The sequence below is a fragment of the Sus scrofa genome, chromosome 5 (assembly GCF_000003025.6).
Source record: "Sus scrofa isolate TJ Tabasco breed Duroc chromosome 5, Sscrofa11.1, whole genome shotgun sequence".
Taxonomy (NCBI): domain Eukaryota; kingdom Metazoa; phylum Chordata; class Mammalia; order Artiodactyla; family Suidae; genus Sus; species Sus scrofa.
The window spans coordinates 8,360,150-8,378,828 of record NC_010447.5 but is presented as its reverse complement, the minus strand read 5'-3'; the positions used below and the strand labels follow the sequence as shown (position 1 = coordinate 8,378,828).

Below are 18,679 nucleotides of genomic sequence, written 5' to 3'. Positions count from 1 at the left end.
TAGTGTCAGAAAACAACCCCCAGTGCTGGAAACAACCAAAGCAAATGAATGCTGGGGGTGTGTTGTGACCCCAGGGGACTGTGAGCCAGGGGAGGAACAGCCCAGCCTCAGCCCAGCCCCATGGTGTCTCACTGAGTTCATAAAGAGACCCTGGGCCCCCAGGCGGCAGAAATATGGCAACTGCTCTCAGCGAAGACATCTCTGAATTAAATGGCTCCCTGTTTGAACACATGTGTGTGTGTGTGTGTGTGTGTGTCCTTACCCTGAGGACTCCGTGAACAATTGCTTCATTTTCCCACCAGCACAAGTCCAAATCTTTTCATGCCTCTTAACCCATCTGGCTGTTGAGATCGACAAGAAAAACGGATTAACACCAGAAATGGAACCTTGCTTATTTATTTATTTATCCCCCGCCTTGTTCCAGATGGGATTTTAGGCGGCTTACCGAGACGGACAATACAGCCAGATAACATCGTCCCTAAATTCCTTAGCAGGGCGTACAAAGACCTTTGTGAGTTGTCCATATCTGTCTCGCCAGCCTCACCCTGCCACCTCCCCTGACTCCCCACGCAAACGCCCCCTCCAGCAGTGCTCTTACCAGTTACCGGAATGGTCCACTGTGTTTTCTCTTATGCTTTTGAGACTTTTTATGTGCTGTCGCCTCTGTCAGAAACACCCTTTCCTAGTCGATTCTATTCCTCTTTAAACTGGAATTCAAATATCACCTGCTCTAGGAGGCAGGTGATCCCTGATTACCCAGCCGCCTCAGACACTTCTCTGTGCTCACCCATCACTTACATGTGTATGGCTCCCCCTCTAAACCGATGTTCCTTGAAGACGGGGGTCTTCTCTTTCTAGTGACATATCCTCGTGCTTAGGACAGTGCTAGACACATGGTAGGTGCCTGATAGATGTTCCTTGATTGAATGAATGAAATCTGGCATCATCTTCCCAATCTGGGTCTGTTTGTCACCCTCCCCCCTCCCCATTATCTCGGGTCTATTGTCATCATCAGTAAGTCTTCCTGGAGCACTGGCTGGGCCAATGACCTTGGCACAAGGTGTTGGGGGAGCCCGTGAGGAATGCTTCTGGCGGTGTGGTGATGGGTCTTCTGTTGCATCTGTTTCTAGGATCGCCGTGGAGGCAGCCTGGACATAAACGACGGGCACTGTGGCCTGGGCATGGGCAGCGAAATGAACGCCGCCCTCATGCACCGGAGACACACAGACCCGGTGCAGCTCCAAGTGGCCGGGGTACGTGGATTTCCCTCTCCGGCATCAATGGAGGAGGCAGTGCGGTCGGTAGAGAAACTGTTGGGCCTCCAGGAGAGATGTCAAACCGCACGGAGCCCACGCAGAGGTGGCACGAACCCCGTAGGTGGGGCTGCAGGGGGTGGGAGGGAGGCGAGAGTTCCAGGTGGAGCCGGTCCCACCTGGAACAGCCATCCTGCCTGCTGTTCTCTGTTGGCTGTGGGGCCTTGGCCCGTCCTCATGTCTCCTGGCTGTGATTCTAGCAGAAGGAGATCCATCTTGGCTCAGGGGAACTGGCAACCAAGGGCTGTTAGTGTGGGCACGCTGCATTCTGTTTGTCACCTGAAGAAAACAAAAAGCCGCCTATTGATGCAGGGAGGGTAGCTCTCCAGGATCCTCTTGGGGCCTTGGCGACCAGCGTGGCTGTTCTCTGGGCTCTGCCTCCCAGTCTGCGCGCAGTCGCAGCAGGGTTTGAAATGTCTCTGGAGAGTGGCTGTCAGCCTCCGGGGCAGCCTGCTCATGGAGGGCTGCGACTCGGAGCCAGGGCCAGCACACCCCCTCCCCTGTGCCCGCGGTTCCGATGCCAGCCCGGCCAGCCTGGCTCAGCCGGACCCCTCTGTTTTCCACCCCTGACAGCGAGTGCGGTGGGCCCGGGCGCTGTACGACTTTGAGGCCCTCGAGGATGACGAGCTGGGATTCCAGTGCGGAGAGGTGGTTGAGGTCCTGGACAGCTCCAACCCGTCCTGGTGGACCGGCCGCCTGCACAACAAGCTGGGCCTCTTCCCTGCCAACTACGTGGCGCCTATGACCCGGTGAAGCCCTTTGGAGGGTCGGAGGCTTTTGAATGAAGCTGCCTGCAAGAGACGGGGCAAGGAAGAAAAACTGGAACTACGCATCCATCCATATGTGTGTGTGTGTATACGCACCTGTATATATGCCTACGTCTACGTTCATAATAGTAATTTATTGGCAATTTAGTAGGTTACTTAGTTGACACGAAAGGAACTTGGATGAATTATATTCAGACTTATGTTTCTACTTCCTCAGCGGGTGTGCAGAGGCGCGGGGGCGCCGCGAGGCAGGGAGCAGGGAAACGAAACTGACGTTCTTCCTGTCCTGAAATGGCACCGCTTCCCCCTCGCCCTGGGAATTTTCAGAGAGGAGCTGAGCGGGGTCCACACCTGGCGTTGGATGCAGAACAACAGGGTGGACTTGGACTTCATGGGACAAGTTCTAGCTTTACCTGCGAGTCCTGCTCCCCCTGAGGGTGGGCAGGGATGGTCCCTCCTGCCCACCCCCACCTCCCCGCCCACTCCACCCCGGGGTGGGCACTGCTGCCCTGAAAGTGAAAGCGCACCTCTGCCCATCTAAGCGGTGAGCGGGAAGGGGTGCAAGGCTGGCCCCCCCCAGCCAGTGCTCAGCTAAGACCTGCATCTCCCACAAGTGCATGTTCCTCAGCTAATCCTGGAGGACTGGAGGCAGCGGAGGATCCAGGTGCTGGGAAATGGAGGGGTTTTCACAAATCCCCCCGGGGGCTTACTTGAGTGGAAGCTGTTTTCCCAGCAGCCAAGACAGCAGCTTCCTAGACTCTGTAAAGCGCTTGGAGAAGCCCTGGCCAAGGATGGTGGATTAAAGCCACTGTGTTATAGTTACCAGAGTGTCTCTTCTGGGCCCTGTTTGTTTTCCCTCTTGGTTTTCTGTGTTTTGAAGATGCTCTGCCCAGTGGCACAGAGAGAAGCCCGCCCCACAAGAGCATTGCTTCTCGATTGATTTGTTGGTTGATCGATTGCTTGATCGACCATGACCCTGGGTGGCAGCTGCTTTGAGAGAGCTTCCTGCTCCCTCCAACTATTGGACCACGGCCAGCACTTCTTCCACCCTGTGAGCTGCACCTGGGAAGGAACCCCACAGCCACTGCCTCTCCTGTCACCTCGGACTGTGTCTCCAAGGGCTCACCCTGAGGGGTGAAGCAGAGACCAGCCTGGCTGGGGAGCAGCGACCCTGGAGGAGGAAGTTCAGTGTTTTAGAGGAGCCTGAACGAACCTGCCTGCAGGAAGGCACCTCGGGTGGGTGTGTGTGTGTGGGTGTGTGTGTGTGTGTGTGTGTGTGTGCTGAGACATCAAAGAAAGGGAAGTGTTGGGGAGGGAGTATGGGGCGGAGGGGGGCTGCTGCTGTGTCCCCTCCCAGTTCTTCCCCCTCTGAGGAGGGCCAGGCAGCCATTACCTACGGTGATGCTAACCCTCCATGTAACATTGGCTCTGTCCCTTTGACTCTGAGTTCCAGGATTCTGTGGGCGGGTCTTGGGAGAAGAGAGAAAATAGAAAATAGTCTGAGAGAAGCAGGGAGAGTGAGGGAGTGAGGAGCAGCCTTTGGAAAAGAAAATGTGGAAGGGAGAGGGGAGCTGAGACATTTCACAAGAGCGAGAGCAGCGGGAGAGGCCCAGAAGGAGGCAGAGGGACAGGAGGTTAAGTAGGACAGGTGATGAAGACAGGATTGAGCCGTCAGGGGGCCAACCAGGTGCAGGGAGGAGGGACCACAGCGACCCACTGGGCAGGGAGGAGGGCGGGAGCAGAGAAAGGAGCTGGAAGGCAGGGCAAGGACCCCGCCGGCTCGGAGACAAAAGAGCCAAAGAGCCGAAGAGAGGGAGGGAAAACAGAGGCGAAGGAGCCCTAATCAGCTATCCTGGGGCTCGGTGAGGCAGACGTGTTACAGTAAATAAGAGCCAAGAGTAGTGTTTGATTTTACGGGATTTACAAACCATGTGCTTGAAATGGCCCCACAGCCTTGCTTCATCCATTTGTCTGATGATGGGGAGGACGGCAGCCGCGAAGGCAGAGGGAAACGACCGAATTCTGTTCTGGTTTTGTGCCTTAAAACACTGCTCAAGAGGAGTCCTCATCGTTGTTCCATGATAATGGATCCGACTAGGATCCATGAGGACGCAGGTCCAGTCCCTGGCCTCGCTCAGTGGGTTAAGGATCTGACATTGCCGTGAGCCGTGGTGTAGGTCACAGACACAGCTCAGATCCCGAGTTGCTGTGCCTGTGGTGTAGGCTGGCAGCTGTAGCTCTGATTCGACCCCTTAGCCTGGGAACTTCCATATACTGCAGGTGCAAGCCCGCCCCCCGGACCCCCACAAAAAAAAAAAAAAAAAGCACTCCTCAAGAAAGCAGTAATAAAACAATCGCCTTGGTTTTGCTGGGCTGGGCCTGGGGTCTGGGTCACACACCCCTCCATTGGGGAGGCGGGGTCACCGGCCTGGAGAGGCTGACACAGTGTGGGCAAGGCTTCCAGAAGCCTTGAAACTGGACCTTCTGTCCCACCAGAGGCCATTGTGGAAGTGTTTTTAATCCAGGTGCTAAAACAGCCTTGCCCCTGCTCATCACGTGGTTGAAAATGAAGCAAGAGAAAGTTCTCATCGTGGCTCAGCAGGATCGAACTCATAGCATCCATGAGGATGTGGGTTCAATCCCTGGCCTCACTCAGTGGGTTAAGGACCCAGCTTTGCCGAGAGCTGTGGGGCAGGTCGCAGGCACGGCTCAGATCCTGCATTGCTGTGGCTGTGGTGTAGGCCCGCAGTTGCAGCTCTGATTAGACCCCTAGCCTGGAAACCTCCATGTGCCTTGGGTGCGGCCATTAAAAAGACAGGAAAAACAAAAGGAAGCAAGAATCATCCTAACCACCCAGAGAGAACAAGGGCCTTTGGGGACCAAACCGAAAGGACAAGGAAGGTGTCCACTCTGGCGGGGGAAGGAAGGCTGACCCTCCCTGGCCCCTGGTGCTGCCCCAGGAAGTAGCCCTCCATCTGATAGCATGTCAGCACCAGGGCGTGTCCCCTCCCCCCACCCCCACCCGGCAGCGCCTCTCAGCAGCCACACAACCAGGAAACAACACATTGTCTCTGCATTCTACTTGATTTGGGAGCCACCGGGAACTTCAGAGAAAATCCATTTCCTGCTGGACCAGTTGAACCTCCCTTACCGCTTGCTGAGGCTTCCCCTTGTCAAATATCTTGCATTGGCCACTGCCCACCCACTTTTAAATGGCCATAGAGTGACCCGAGGCAGTGCTTCTCAAAATGTAGGTGCCTAGGAATTGCCTGAGGAGTGTGTTAAAATGCAGATTCTAGTTCAATCCTGCCTGTGCATCACGCGATGAGGCGATGGGGCTGAGTGCACAAGGGCCGTGAACTCGGCAGTGAGCTAAACAGCTACGAACATCTAACCGCATCCTTCTTCTAGGGCTAGTCGGGCATTTTTCTTGGTTGCTAACAAATAAGACAGACTGGGGGATAGACAGACGTGATTCAGAACTGTCATAACATCATTCGTGTTTGGCAGCCCAGACTTCTTATTTTAGCATCTTCATCTCTATCAAGAATCAAGAAACTTTTGGAGCTCCCATCGTGGCGCAGTGGAAACAAATCTGAATAGAGACCATGAATTGCAGTTCAATCCCTGGCCTTGCTCAGTGGGTTAAGGATCCGGCGTTGCCGTGAGCTGTGGTGTAGGTCGCAGACACGGCTTGGAGCCTGCATTGCTGTGGCTGTGACGCAGGCTGGTGGCTACAGCTCCAATTAGACCCCTAGCCTGGGAACCTCCATATGTCATGGGAGTGGCCCTAGAAAAGGCAAAAAAAGACAAAAAAGAAAAAAGAAATTTTAGGGCATTCAGATGAAATACAAACAGGGATTTCCTAACATAATTGCTATAAACATGAGCAGAGGTTACAGACATTATGAAAGCTTTCTCAGGAAATCCTTAAACTCCCATCAGGTGTGGTCAGGCTCACAGGTAGGGGAAGGACCCCAGTGATGTCATCAGGTCTCAGGTAACTCAAAGCAAAATAGGCCACATGGGGACAGACAGGCATGGTCCAAATATTTGCTGTTTGCCTTGTCTGAAGTTGGCCTGCCTATACTAAGGCCAGAGCCTGAGAGATATTGGCTCAATTCTTCTTGTAAATTCTCCCCAGACTCCTCCCCTTCTCTCCATCATCTCAGCCACATTGCCATCATCTTTCTTAGGCAATTGAACTCACCTCCACCCTTTTCTCCGGGCACGCGCTCTTGTCACCAACTCCCGGACTCCCACGCAAGCCTCGTAAAACATGATTCTGATGGCATCGCTCCTCTGTCCACCACCTAAGGGTTTAAATCCATAGACCTAATGTGGCCCCGTGAGGACTGACCCCTCCTTCCCAGCCTCCCTCCTTCCCAGCCTCCCTCCTTCCTCTCCCTTCCTGCTTTCACGCCCCTGTCCCACCGGCCACTCTGCTTCGAGACAGCCAAGGATGTGTCCGCATATCTTTCACACCTGGGGTTCCTTCTACCTGGAACGCACGTCCCCTGCGCTTCCCTCGGCTAACTCCGATGCATCTCCAGGTCTGTTTTTTTTGTTTGTTTGTTTTTTGTTTTTTTCTTTGTTGGCCGCCCCATGGCACATGGAGGTCCCAGGCCAAAGACCAGATCCAAGCCACGCTTGTGACCTACTGCGAAGCTGTGGCCATGCCAGATCCTTAACCCACTGCACGGGGCTGGGGATGGAACCTGTGTCTTAGGATCCCCCTCAGTCTCATTGCACCACAGCGAGAACTCCTAGGTCTTGGTTTAAATGCCTCTCTCTCAAATTGTCCTTTCCTGACCCCTAACCTAAACAAATCCTTCCCACTAGACTCACGGCTCCTGGGGCTTGTCCTGAAGAGCCCATATACAGATGATGGCCCCAGACGGATTGGTAGGACGATTAGACAGTAAGCTCCCTGGGGGGGTTAGGATCTTCCTTGTTTTATAAACCATTGTATACTCAGCACCTAGCGCTGTTCATGGTTCACCCAGGCTCCATAAATATCTGTTTAATGAGTGAACAAGCCTCATCTCACCCATCAATCATTCTGTCACCCAAGTGTCCCAGGCCTTACAGACACACAGGTACAAACAAGGTGATATTAACACTGATGCCCAAGTTACAGGAGCCCTTAGCCACCAGCTCTCAAATCTCCAGTTACTTTTAGAAGTCCAAGAGACAGAGGCTGCCTATCTTTCATGAGATTAAGCACCAGCCTGCATGCATCTCCTACTTGGGCACGTCCGGTGGCCCAGAAACAGCCTCTGCTGACAGTGGCTTCCCCAACGCTGGGCACTGCATCTGTCTGCTGGCAAAACGGCCCAGTCCTTGAGGAAACCAAATCTGCCCTACAGTCCATGCGGCAAGGGCTGGCTGGAGAATGACTTCCCCCAGCTCTGAGTAGCCCCTGTTCCTGGGCCCCAGGGAGGCACTGCTTGGGTCCAGGAGACCTCACTGCGGATTTCCTTCTCACCGGAGCCCCCTCTCCTTCAGACAGGACGAGGGCTTCCACCTTCCCATCCAGCTCTCTTGTCTGTCTCTCTCCCTATGGCTCCTTTCTCCTTCAGCTGAAAAAAAACAAAAACAACAAAAAAAGGCCCTGCCCTCTTCAGTTGTGGAATAGATACCACCTAAGGGCCCAGGGGACGTGCACCGAAGCTGTACAGTCTGGGCTCGGCTATAATTCATTCATGAAATTATCAAATACTTAGAAAGCACCTCCTACGGGCCACACGAAATCAGCCACAGAGTGGGTCCTTCACACCCCTCGCCCCTGCCCTCTCGGCATCTGTGCCACAGTCATTGCCTCACCTCAAACTGCCCTCCCTCCCCCGCCAGGGGATGCAAGTGTCTCTGAACTGGTCTCCCTACCCCCTGGTTGGCCCCTCATCCACGCTCCACTGACTGCCAGAGAGAGCTTATTGACATGCAAAGCAGATGACATCAGGCTTCTGCTAAAGCTTTCAGGGGCTCCCCATAGCTTTCAGGCTAGAGTTTAAACGCCCTGGCCTCCCACTAAAGACATTTTGTGATCTGATGGCTGCCTGTTTGTTCAGCTGAATTTCCCGTCTCTCCCCAGAATGAGTCACGTCGTCTCAGACCTCTGAGTCTTCCCACTCTGGTCCTTCTGCCTGGAAGGCCTTTCTCCCACTTTTTTGTCTAGACCAGTGCTGTCCATTAGGACTTTCTGCAATGATGATGGAAAAGTTCTCTCTGTGCCCTACCCAATGTGGTGGGCAATGAGTCTAGCAAAATGAGCCAGATAGCCAGATGCGGCTATCTATCTTACTGGGCAGTATGGATCCAGACGACTGCTGCTCCCTTTAAAGTACTTAGGTCAGGGCTCACGTTCTGGGCTAGGAAGCCATCCCAACTTCATGGACGATGCAGATGCCCCTCCTTTATGTCCTCTGGCATCCTTGTTCTGCTTCTCTTTTAATACTGAGAACTCTCCTACAGTCAGGGATGCAGACTTGTCCCCCACCCCCTCACCCCCGCCACACTGGACTGATCATTTTTGAGGGCACGAGCAAACAGTTCCTCCAATAAATGGTTGGTACATGCATGCATATGTTTGCTGGTAAAAGTTGAACAACTGGCTCTCTGAGGAAAACGCTGATTTGTTGTGTTTGCCAATTTTACGGTGTAAATATCCCTACCATATGTCCAGAGAATGCGAAAACAAGCCATAGGATGGGAGAAAATCTTTGCCAAAGTCATATCTGCTAGTTATGTTCTTTAAGACTGTTATGCAAAACACACAAAGAAGAATTCTCTTGTGGTGCAGCAGGTTAAACCTCCGGTGTTGTCCCTGCAGCAGCTTGGGTCATTACTGGGGCACAGGTTAGATCCCTGGCCCGGGAACTTTCACATGTCATGTGCCTGTCGAAAGAAAGAAAGAAAGAAGCGGGGGAGAAAGGAAAGAAGGAAAGAAAGTGAGGGAGGAAAGAAGAAAGGAAGGAAAGGAGAACAAAATACACAGAGAACTCTTAAAACCAAACAATAGGTAAATGACAACCCAATTCAAAAATGGGCAAAAGACTTGAACAGACATCTCACTGAAGAAGACGTAAGATCACAAGTAAGATGAAAATATGCTCAACATCGTGTGTCACTAGGGAAATGAAATTAAAACAATTAAGACACCACTACACACCTCTTAGAAAATCCAAGATCCAAAATACCAAATGCTGGGAGGATGTGGGGCAACAGGAATCTCATTCACTGTTGGTGCAAATGAAGTGAAATCAAAATAGTACAGGCTCTTTGATAGACAGTTGGGCAGTTTCTTAGAAAATGAAACATGGCATTGATCCAGCAATGGTGCTCCCTGGCATCTCCCAAAGGGACTAAAAATTTATGTCCACACACAAATGTTTATAACAGCTTTGTCCGTAATTGCCAGCGCTCGAAAGCACCCAAGATGTTCTTCGGCAAGTGAATGGATAAACACACTGCGGGACATCCAGACGATGGAATAGTATTCAGCACTAAAAATAAATGTTACCAAGCCATGAAAACACAAGAGGGAAACTTAAACATGTACGACTAAGTGAGAGAAGCCAATCTGGGAAGGTTACATACTGTCCGATATCAACCACCTGACATCCAGAAAACAAAATTATAGATACAGGCAAAAGATCAAAGGTTGCTAAGGGTGAAGGGAGAGAAGAATAGGTGCAAAAGAGGATTTTTAGGGCTTCGCTAAAACTGTTTTCTTTGAACCTATAATGGTGGCTACAAGTCCTTACACATGGGTCCAGGCCCATGAGTGGACCCTGAAGTAAACTATGGACTTCAGATGATGATGATGGCTCTGTGAGCTCGTCAGCTGTAACAAATCCAACACCCTGGTGGGGGATGCTGATAATGGGAGGCTATGCATGTGTGGGAACAGACAGTATAAGAAAAATATCTAGGAGTTTCCTGGTGGCTCAGTGGGTTAAGGATCTGGTATCGTCACTGCTGTGGCTCTGATTACTGCTGAGCTCGGTCCATGGCCCAGGAATTTCTGCATGTGCCAGGCGCAGCCAAAAAAAAAAAAAAAAAAAAAAAAAAAAAAGTCTCTATCTTCATCTCTAAAAACTGTTCCTAGAACTGCTCTAACAAATTCAGTCCATTTAGGAAAAAACCTCCCATCCCGGCTGACTTCAAGCTACTAACATGCCATCCCTGAACTCAGAGTGGGGCAGAGACGTACACAGTTGGTTCTCACCAGCAGCCGAGAGCCAGCTCCAGCACACCACCGCCATGAACGAGTGAATGATTGACGGGTGCTCGACGCTGGGAATATAAGAGACACCTTCAGGCTCTTTAGGAAGAAACCTATTCAGACCTGCAAGAAGCTGGCTGTGCAGCTGCAGGTCCAATATCAGTTCTGACTTGGGAGATAAAGGCCCAAGGTGTCACATCTTTGACTTATTCAGGAGGAGAGACATTTGTTTTCTTTGGGTCCTTTACCTTCAATACCAAGCCTTGTCCTGGCATTCCACTCACCAGAGGAAAGAGAGTCAGCCTGAGGCCAGGAAGCAAGAGTACCAGGTAGGAAAGTTTTGCCTGTGAGAAAATGGAAGCCTGACCAGAAGTATTCTAAATGAGGGGTTCGTGATGCCCCACACAAGAGGGCAGAGGAAGGGCAGTTCCCAGCTTGCTCAAATCCATGGCTCAACGAAGCCGTCCTCTGAGCACCAGTGGCATCTCTTCTCAGCAGCCGTTGCAGTTCCAGGCATCACATGCAGACGGACAGCGTCCGATGAAGAAGAAGCACCTTCCCTCCCAATTTTAGTGAGAAAAACCTTTCCCAGAAGTCCTTCAGCAGCCATTCCCATGGATCCCACTGGCAAAGACTAGATCACATGCCATTCTTAAACCAGCCACTTCTGAGGGCTGAGGCCACGTGACTGGCTTAGATCTTCATGTTGTGGGAAGGACCCTCCAGGAGACAGGACCTGGGAACCCAGGGAAGAGCCGGGTGGGAGCGGGTGGTGGTGGGAGGTGGTATGAAGCCCCAGTCTATAGGAAGAGTAGAAAGGGATTTACCTAGTCTATGACCAGGCGATTCCATAAACATTTCTTGAGATAAAGAAGGCAGCCTTGGAGTTCCCGTCATGGCTCAGTGGTTAATGAATCCGACTAGTATCCATGAGGATGCAGGCCTCGCTCAGTGGGTTAAGGATCCAGCATTGCCGTGAGCTGTGGTGTAGATCACAAACGCAGCTTGGATCCTTCGTTGCTGCGGCTGTGGTGTAGGCCAGTGGCTACGGCTCTGATTGGATCCCTAGCCTGGGAACCTCCATATGCCACTGGTGGGGCCCTAAAAGGACAAAAAAAAAAAAAAAAAAAAAAAGGAGAATAAGACAGTCTTAGGGAACACAGCTTTCCAGTTTTTCCCGTCCAGGTTGAAATACCTACATGGACACACATACACACACACCAGAGGTACACACAGATACACGCATAGACACGCACAAATACACATAGACACGCACACACAGATACACATATAGACACACACAAATACACACATGTAGACACACACAGACACACAGATTCACACACAGACACACACACACACACTCTGCCATCAGTCCTCTGTGGAGTCTCGTGTGCAGATTAAGATAGCATGGCAGTGGGGACAGGCTGCATGCTATTCAGAGAAACCAGAAAGTTCAGGGGTAAGGCCTGTGTCTGCTTTTTCCCCTGCTAGCCCGGCTCTGTGCCATAGTCCCAGCAACCCTCGGGTCCTGGTGTGAGACTCCCCGGAGCAGGAGCTTCCAGGTATGCCTCTATCCAGGGTCAGCTGTGGCCACAGAATGACGTGGGCGATCTCATTCTGACAGGTCTGAATTCCCCAGCGTGAGCCGCGCAGGCGCCTCACTCGCCCTGCTCTGACCTGGTTCCCGGGAGTTGCTAGGTAACTGCTACGCGCAGCCTCTGCTTCCCACGCTGGGGGTTGGCCTGGTTGCCATGGCAAGTGCAGATGAGGTGGGGCGCAAAGCAGAGGGAGCCCCGGGCCTGGACCCTGCTCTCCCACTCTCTGGGCGACCGGGCCTCAGGGAAGTCTCCTCACCCCGCTAGGCCTCTGTTTCCCTGTCAGTAAAGTGAGGAGAGGCCGCGTTAGTTCCTGCTGATGCACGCGGGCCGCGCAGACTAAATAAACACTGATCACCAGACTCTTCTTAGGTAAGAATGACTCAAGATGAGTAAGGAAAGAGAGTGGATTGAGTTATTTGCCTTTAAAATAAAACAGAGAAACTAGTGAGCCTGTGTCTCCATTAGGACACAAAGCTTCTGGAATCAATATTCATAAGTTCTTGAGGCTCTTCAGGTCCCTTTCTTTCTTCCTTCCTTTCTTTCTCTTTCTTTCTCTTTCTTTCCTTCTTTCTCTTTCCTTCCTTCCTTCCTTCTTTCCTTCCTTCCTTCTTTCCTTCCTTCCTTCTTTCCTTCTTTGCTTTTTAGAGCCATACCCGTGGCATAGGGAGGTTCCCAAGCTAGGGGTCTAATTGGAGCTGTAGCCTCTGGCCTTCACCACAGCCTCAGCAACTCGGGATCCAAGAGAGCCGCCTCTGCGACCTACACCTACAGCTCACGGCAACGCCAGATCCTTAACCCACTGAGCGAGGCCAGGGATCAAACCCGAAACCTCATGGTTCCTAGTTGGATTCGTTTCCGCTCAGCCCCGATGGGCACTCCTCCAGGTCCTTTTCTGAACCCAGACTTCCTAAAGAAGTCCCCTTGTGATCCCCAACTTGCTAGAGCATGTGTCCTGTTAGACAGGTGTCTACCCAATCCTGGGCTTTACTGACTCTTCTCTTGCTGCGGGAGCCTTGTCACAGGCCCAGCCTGTCCCAGGTCAGAGGGGCCAACCCTGACTCCTACACTGCAGGCTTTGCTTCTCCATCCTGCTTTTGTTCTGAGGCCTGGCCCCACCCTCTTCTCTGGTCCTATAGCAAGATCCCGCCCAGGCCCAGAGGCTGGAATCTCTGCAGTGCCCAGCCCTACCCCTCGCCTGCCTTGTTCACAATATCACCCTCCCAGAATCCAGATTCCTGTTGCTGAAGTTTCCCAACACCCCACCATCCTGTCCATCTGCCCTCCTGGATCTCCAAAGACTACAGGCTGCTTCATGCCCCAGCATCCCCCGACCTCATGCCGAGCCCTGGCTGCCAGCTGCATGTCCCCACCCCCACCACCCAATGCCCTTTGTCACAGATGGCCCCTGTGACCCCAGAAGATGGTCTAGACATTCCACCCCCAGCAGCGCCCTTTCCTCCTCAGACCCTGCCTCCTGGTCCAGTTCTGAGTCTTGGCCACTCCTGATCCTTCCCTACTGCCATACACACACAGCAAAAATGATGCTGACCCAGGATGCTGGCGTCAAATGAGGGAACGTTCCCCACCCCCGCTTCCTCCTAGTTGGGGGCAGGAGGAATTCATACTTTGTACACAGGGACGAGAACCCCTGGGATGGTCAGGGCGAGTGGCCTTTCAGCTACCAGCCCTGCTCAGGGGCATGCTAGACTTTCCCAACCCTGCCAAGAAGCCCCATACTGAGTCATGCACCCCGGTGCCCCCTTCTTTCTAACTACTCCTGCAGGCCATGTGGAAAAATCAAGAAAGCACAAGCTTTGAATCAGAGACCTGGGCTCCAGTCCAGACTCTGCCCCCAGCTGAGTGCTGAGCCTGGACAAGTTGCCTGACCTCTCTGAGTTGTTCAGGAGAACTGGAGACAACAGCACAGAGTTATCACGAGAAGCGAACAAAATTAGAGGAACTGCTTGGCGAGGGCCCAGCCAGGGATGGGCAGCCCCGCTACCCCCTCCTTCTTGGCAGACACCGCCTTCCTCACCCCGCCCTGCCCCCAGACAGGTTGCTGCGAAGGCCTTCTCTCCTTTGAAACTTGCCTGCCCTGTATTCAGCCCCCCTCGGGGTGCGTCTCTTGGCACCCATCACACTGATAATTTGCTGATGGAGTGAATCAACTTTGGGAGCTCACCCCTCCCTGGGCCTCACCCACCCTCTTCCAGGTGACAGCTGTTTGCAACGGTGGCCCGCCAGGGACAAAGTCCTGAGGCCGTTGGCCAGCTAAAGGAGTGATTCTTGAAGGGGGGAATGCCAGGCCAGGCAGAGATGTCCCACAGCCACCATCATTTCCTCTGGCCAGTCACCTGCCTCCAGGCTCTCGGCTACCTGGGCCAGGCACTTTCTCTACTGGAAACCCTACCCCCTGCCATGCTTGGCTTGGGTACAAGTGGCTTCCTCAGGGGAGGTGGACATCTGGGCTACTCTGCCCTGAACTTTGCCCTGCATTGCCTTCTTTGGCAACCGAGCTCCTGCAGGTCCCCACCTGGAGCTCTCCGTCCTTTCTATTCACCGCTGTCCACATCCTAGCCAGCCTGCAAGGCCAGGGAAACAGCCCCCTCCTTCACGAAGTCTTCCTTGATTCCACCCTCAGCCTGGAGTAACTCTCCTTCTGCAGACCGTCTCCTGACACGTGCTCTTATGGCCTTGCTCTAGAGGGGTGTGTGCATGCAGAGCCTGTGTCCTGTGACTTTGGGGGTTTCAGTCCCCAAAGACAGGCATGAGCAGACACTAAGTAAATAAGGAATTCTAGCCCAGATCCCTTGGTTGGGCTCAGAGCTGTTTTAAAATGTGTTTAAAAATAGTTGAGGAGTTCCCCTTGTGGCCCAGAGCGTTAAGAATCTGACATAGTGTCCCTGAGGATGTAGGTTCAATCCCTGGCCTTGCTCAGTGGGTCAAGGATCCAGCGTTGCCACAAGCTGTGGCATAGGCTGCAGATGCAGCTTGGATCTGGTGTTGCTGTGGCTGTGGCGTAGGCCCGAATCTGTGGGTCTGATTCCACCCCTAGCCTGGGAACTTCCATGTGCCATGAGCGTGGCCATAAAAGGGGGGGAAAAAGAGGCAGAAGAAGTTCTAATATTAACAATAACCCCTCAAAAGGAATTGCTGAACATTTTTAAACAAGTACAGTTTTAAATGAAAATTTCTGCATTGCGGATAAATTCAGATATCTTACTTAAATTCCTTAATCCTTTCAATTTTGCTGATGTTTTTCTGCTGCAGGTGCAGCTGTAAAAAGAAAGAAAGTATCTGAGACACACCCCAATTCCCAGCACTGCCAGCAGCCGGGAAGGGGAGGCGCTCGGTCCGCGGTGTTCTGCCCTGCAGGGGTGAAGACGGCGCCCCTGTCCCCGCCCACCGGGTGTGCGGCTCAGGGACGCCCCAGGTCCGCCGCTGCCGAGAGAGGAAGTGAAGGGAGGCTCCGCCCCTTCCCGAGGTTTCCCTCGGAGCCTCTCCGGACTCTACCGGAGCAGTTCTTTTTCTGCCGCCACATGTTTCCGGAGTCCACCGCGGACTCTCTCTGCCTCCGGCTTGTCCGGTGCTCTCCGCCGGGCACATCTGTCTCGGGCACCACTGGTATCCTGCCAGCTCCCAGCTCACACACCATCTGTGGCTCCCGAGCCCCAACAGAGTGAAGCTCAAACTCACCTTGGAAGTCAAGGATTCAAGAACTTTTGGGAGATAACCTGTCTCTTGGTCGCATCCTTGCCCCATCCCTGAAATACACACACATGTACATATTCACAGACATGCACGTGTATACATATGCACACTTCTATTACAGACACATGCATATACATGCGCATATGTACACACAAATACACACATAAATGCACATATGTGTATACACACTTACACCATGACCCAAACTAAGTCGTTGTTTAACCTGTATTTGCCTTGAGCATTACACCCATTCATTCATGCAGTCACCATTCCCCCAGTGCCAGGTCCACAGGAGAGCTGGGATGCAAATGTGAGGGGCATTAATTTTCCTGCATCTCCTAGAAGTAGTGACTATTCAGCCAGCTTTCCAATAGCTTTTATTTGATTTTGACTGCTTTAAATTTAAAGAGTAGCAACCATATAGAAAAATGCAGTTTTGTTGTAAAGCCCATCCGGCCCTTGGCTCCCACACACTTGGTGGCAAGTAGACTTGGGTTTGAGTCCTTAGCTGTGTGACCCTGATTGGGTTGCTGAATCTCTCTGAGCCTCAGCTTTATCAGTTTATCATGAACGGGTTGTAATACATAATGCAAAGGTGAAATGAGCAAATGTAGTCCTGGTGCCAAGAAATGCTTAGAAAATATGTTGAATCTGAATTTTCGTCTGTAGAAATTAAATAATTATTTGTAGATGATGATCCCTAATCTACTGTTCATCTAAAGTAAATATTTTTAAAAGCTTTTGAACATATTCAGTTGGCCTGAAATAATGTAGAATTCCTGACGCCTTCGCAGCTTCGAGGACAACAGGAGAGACAGGTTTAGGAAATGCTTTTTTTTTTTTTTTTTGAGCTCCTTTTGAGCTGGGAGCGGGTCTGTATTTTTTTCTTAAGTCCCCTGTAACCTAGTACTCCACGCATGCTTGCTAATAGAATTACTGTCTTGACTGATAACAGTTTTACTCAGAATTCAGTCTCATGATATTCAGCGCATGCACTCTGGCTGGATACTGCGGGAGATGCGAAGGCAGTTCCCAGCCTTGGAACTTACAGTGGAGGCAGCATGTCTGCTAGTGACTGTGCTGCCCTCCGCCTCTGGTATGAAGCTCTTGGGATGGCACCATGCTGGTCCGGCTAAGGGCCTCTGGCAGGGCAGTGAGAGATGAGGGGGGCGAAAGCCTGGTTTGGGGCCAAAGGTCGTCTTGGTCCACCTGCTTCATGGTCAGGAGTCTTCTATGCTAAACCAGCAGATACAGCCCGAGCACAAGGCATTGAAGACCAGAGGGCTGACCTCAGGCTAATCTGCCGCAGCCACCTCGCCAGTGACCAGCTATTGCTCTAGGTCACTGCCCCCCAGGACATGCCATGGGCTGACTCTGACCTCAGCAGCCAGGCCCCAGGTGGAAGGGCTAGGAGAGGAGTTTCCTGGTGGGGAAAAGCACCAAACCCTGGGCCTCTTCCTTGGCAGGACTTCAGCTGAACTCTGCCCTCTTTTCCCTTCCTGAACCTGCCCCCAACCCCACCTCTCCTTCCGTCTGCATCTCCCAGGAGGTTGTGGACGCCAGAATCCTTTTTCATCTTTGTTTTTTGCTTTTGTTTTTGTGTTTGGCCATGACCACAGCAGGTGGAATAATCGAACCTGTGCCACCAGGCCAAATATCGAACCTGCGCCACAGCAGCAACCCAAGCCACTGCAGTGACAACACCAGGTCCTTAACCGGCTGAGCTACCAGGGAACTCCTTCTCCTTCATCTTTAAAGTTTACCCTGCCACACATATTCTGCCCCACACCTGCCCCGTCAGTCTGTCTCTCGCTCCCTCTCTCTCTCTCTCTCTCTCTCTCTCTCTCTCTCACACACACACACACACACACACACACACACACACACAGAGTCACATTGTGTAACTGAATGGCTGAAAGAAAGACTCACATGCATTTGGGTTGCCTCTTTCATTCCAGGTCCTTATTCTTCTGTTCTTCCTTGATCTATGCCAGGGAAGAGAGAGAATCTTACCCATTCTTAAGAAGAACTTCCTGGTCAGTTTGAAGTAAAACAATGGTGGAAAGGGGGGAAAGTGGGGTGAAAGTCCAGTGTTCAGGGTACATGCCTGGGAACACCACGATGAATCGGACAGTCCTGCCTTCCAGGAATCCACCACCTGCTGGAGGACAGACCCATTAGCACGAAGAGCATGAGTGGCAAACAGTGGCTGGGCATAAAGTGAGGACCCCTAACCCACACCTGTCAGGAGGACCAGGAAAGACTCCAAGCTGAAGACAAAGGATTCAGAAGAGCAGCTCCTGGACCGGAGAGAAGAGCATTTCGGCAGCAGGAAGTCCCTAAGCAAAGCCACGGCATAGTGAGGAAGGGAGAGAGGAGGAGAGACCTAACAGGTTTGGATCCTAAGTGGCCGCCAGTTGCTTGGGCTTTGGCACAGGGGTAATGAGCAGCCTTAGAAGGGTTTTATGCAGGGAAGTGACATGATATATTTGCATGTTAGAAAAAGTGACAGGAGAAGACAGAGTTGGGAAGACCAGTTAGGAGGCTCTCGTAACAATGCAGGGGGCAGGGGGCGTGGCGACAGGGATGAAGCGAGGAGGGCTGGGCAGAGACATCACAGAAGCAGCCTCATCCGGCCTGGTGGCCCTGAGATGGGGGAAAGCCCAAGTGTGTCCGTGTTTCTCTGGGGCAACCAGGCAGAGGGGGGTGGTGTCATTCTAGAGGAGAGGGACCCAGAAGGAACAGTAGGGGAGCCAGTGGAGGAGAAGAGGATGAGGGGTGCCTTTGAGACACGATGCCTCGGAGGTGCCTGTGGGACATCTGAGCAGAGCTGACCAGCAGGCAGCCTGATCGCCGGGTACAGAGCTGAGGAGAAAGTTCTGGAGCTGAGAGAGGAGAGGGAGAGTCATTGCAGCCCATGGAGCATGTGGGATCTAAAGGACCAGAAGGCCAAGGACAGCATGAGGGACACCCCCATTGAAGGAATGGCCCAGGGGGCCAGGCTGTTGGGGGGCAGGAACAGTTTCAAGTGGCCACAGAGAGGAGCCTACATGCTTCCAA

General features: G+C 52.4%; 1 protein-coding gene and 1 long non-coding RNA gene across 3 annotated transcripts in view; one reads left to right on the top strand and one right to left on the bottom strand.

Annotated features, from left to right (window-relative positions):
• The window catches only part of GRAP2 (GRB2-related adaptor protein 2), a 72,209-nt gene extending 66,300 nt beyond the window's left edge, over positions 1–5,909 (top strand). The window contains exons 7-8 of one of the 2 annotated variants that reach the window (XM_013997505.2): positions 1,131–1,253; positions 1,887–5,909. In XM_013997505.2, the coding sequence (XP_013852959.1) occupies positions 1,131–1,253; positions 1,887–2,066 (303 nt within the window). In that variant the 3' untranslated portion in view covers positions 2,067–5,909. Of the gene's footprint in view, positions 1–1,130; positions 1,374–1,886 lie in introns of both variants that reach the window. The other variant, XM_013997501.2, reaches the window with a different exon arrangement.
• LOC110260640 lies at positions 381–17,972 on the bottom strand. The gene is made up of 5 exons (XR_002343889.1): positions 17,861–17,972; positions 17,549–17,777; positions 15,605–15,672; positions 6,291–6,393; positions 381–2,104 (listed from the first exon to the last, which is right to left on the bottom strand). It is a non-coding gene; the product is annotated as an uncharacterized LOC110260640 (long non-coding RNA).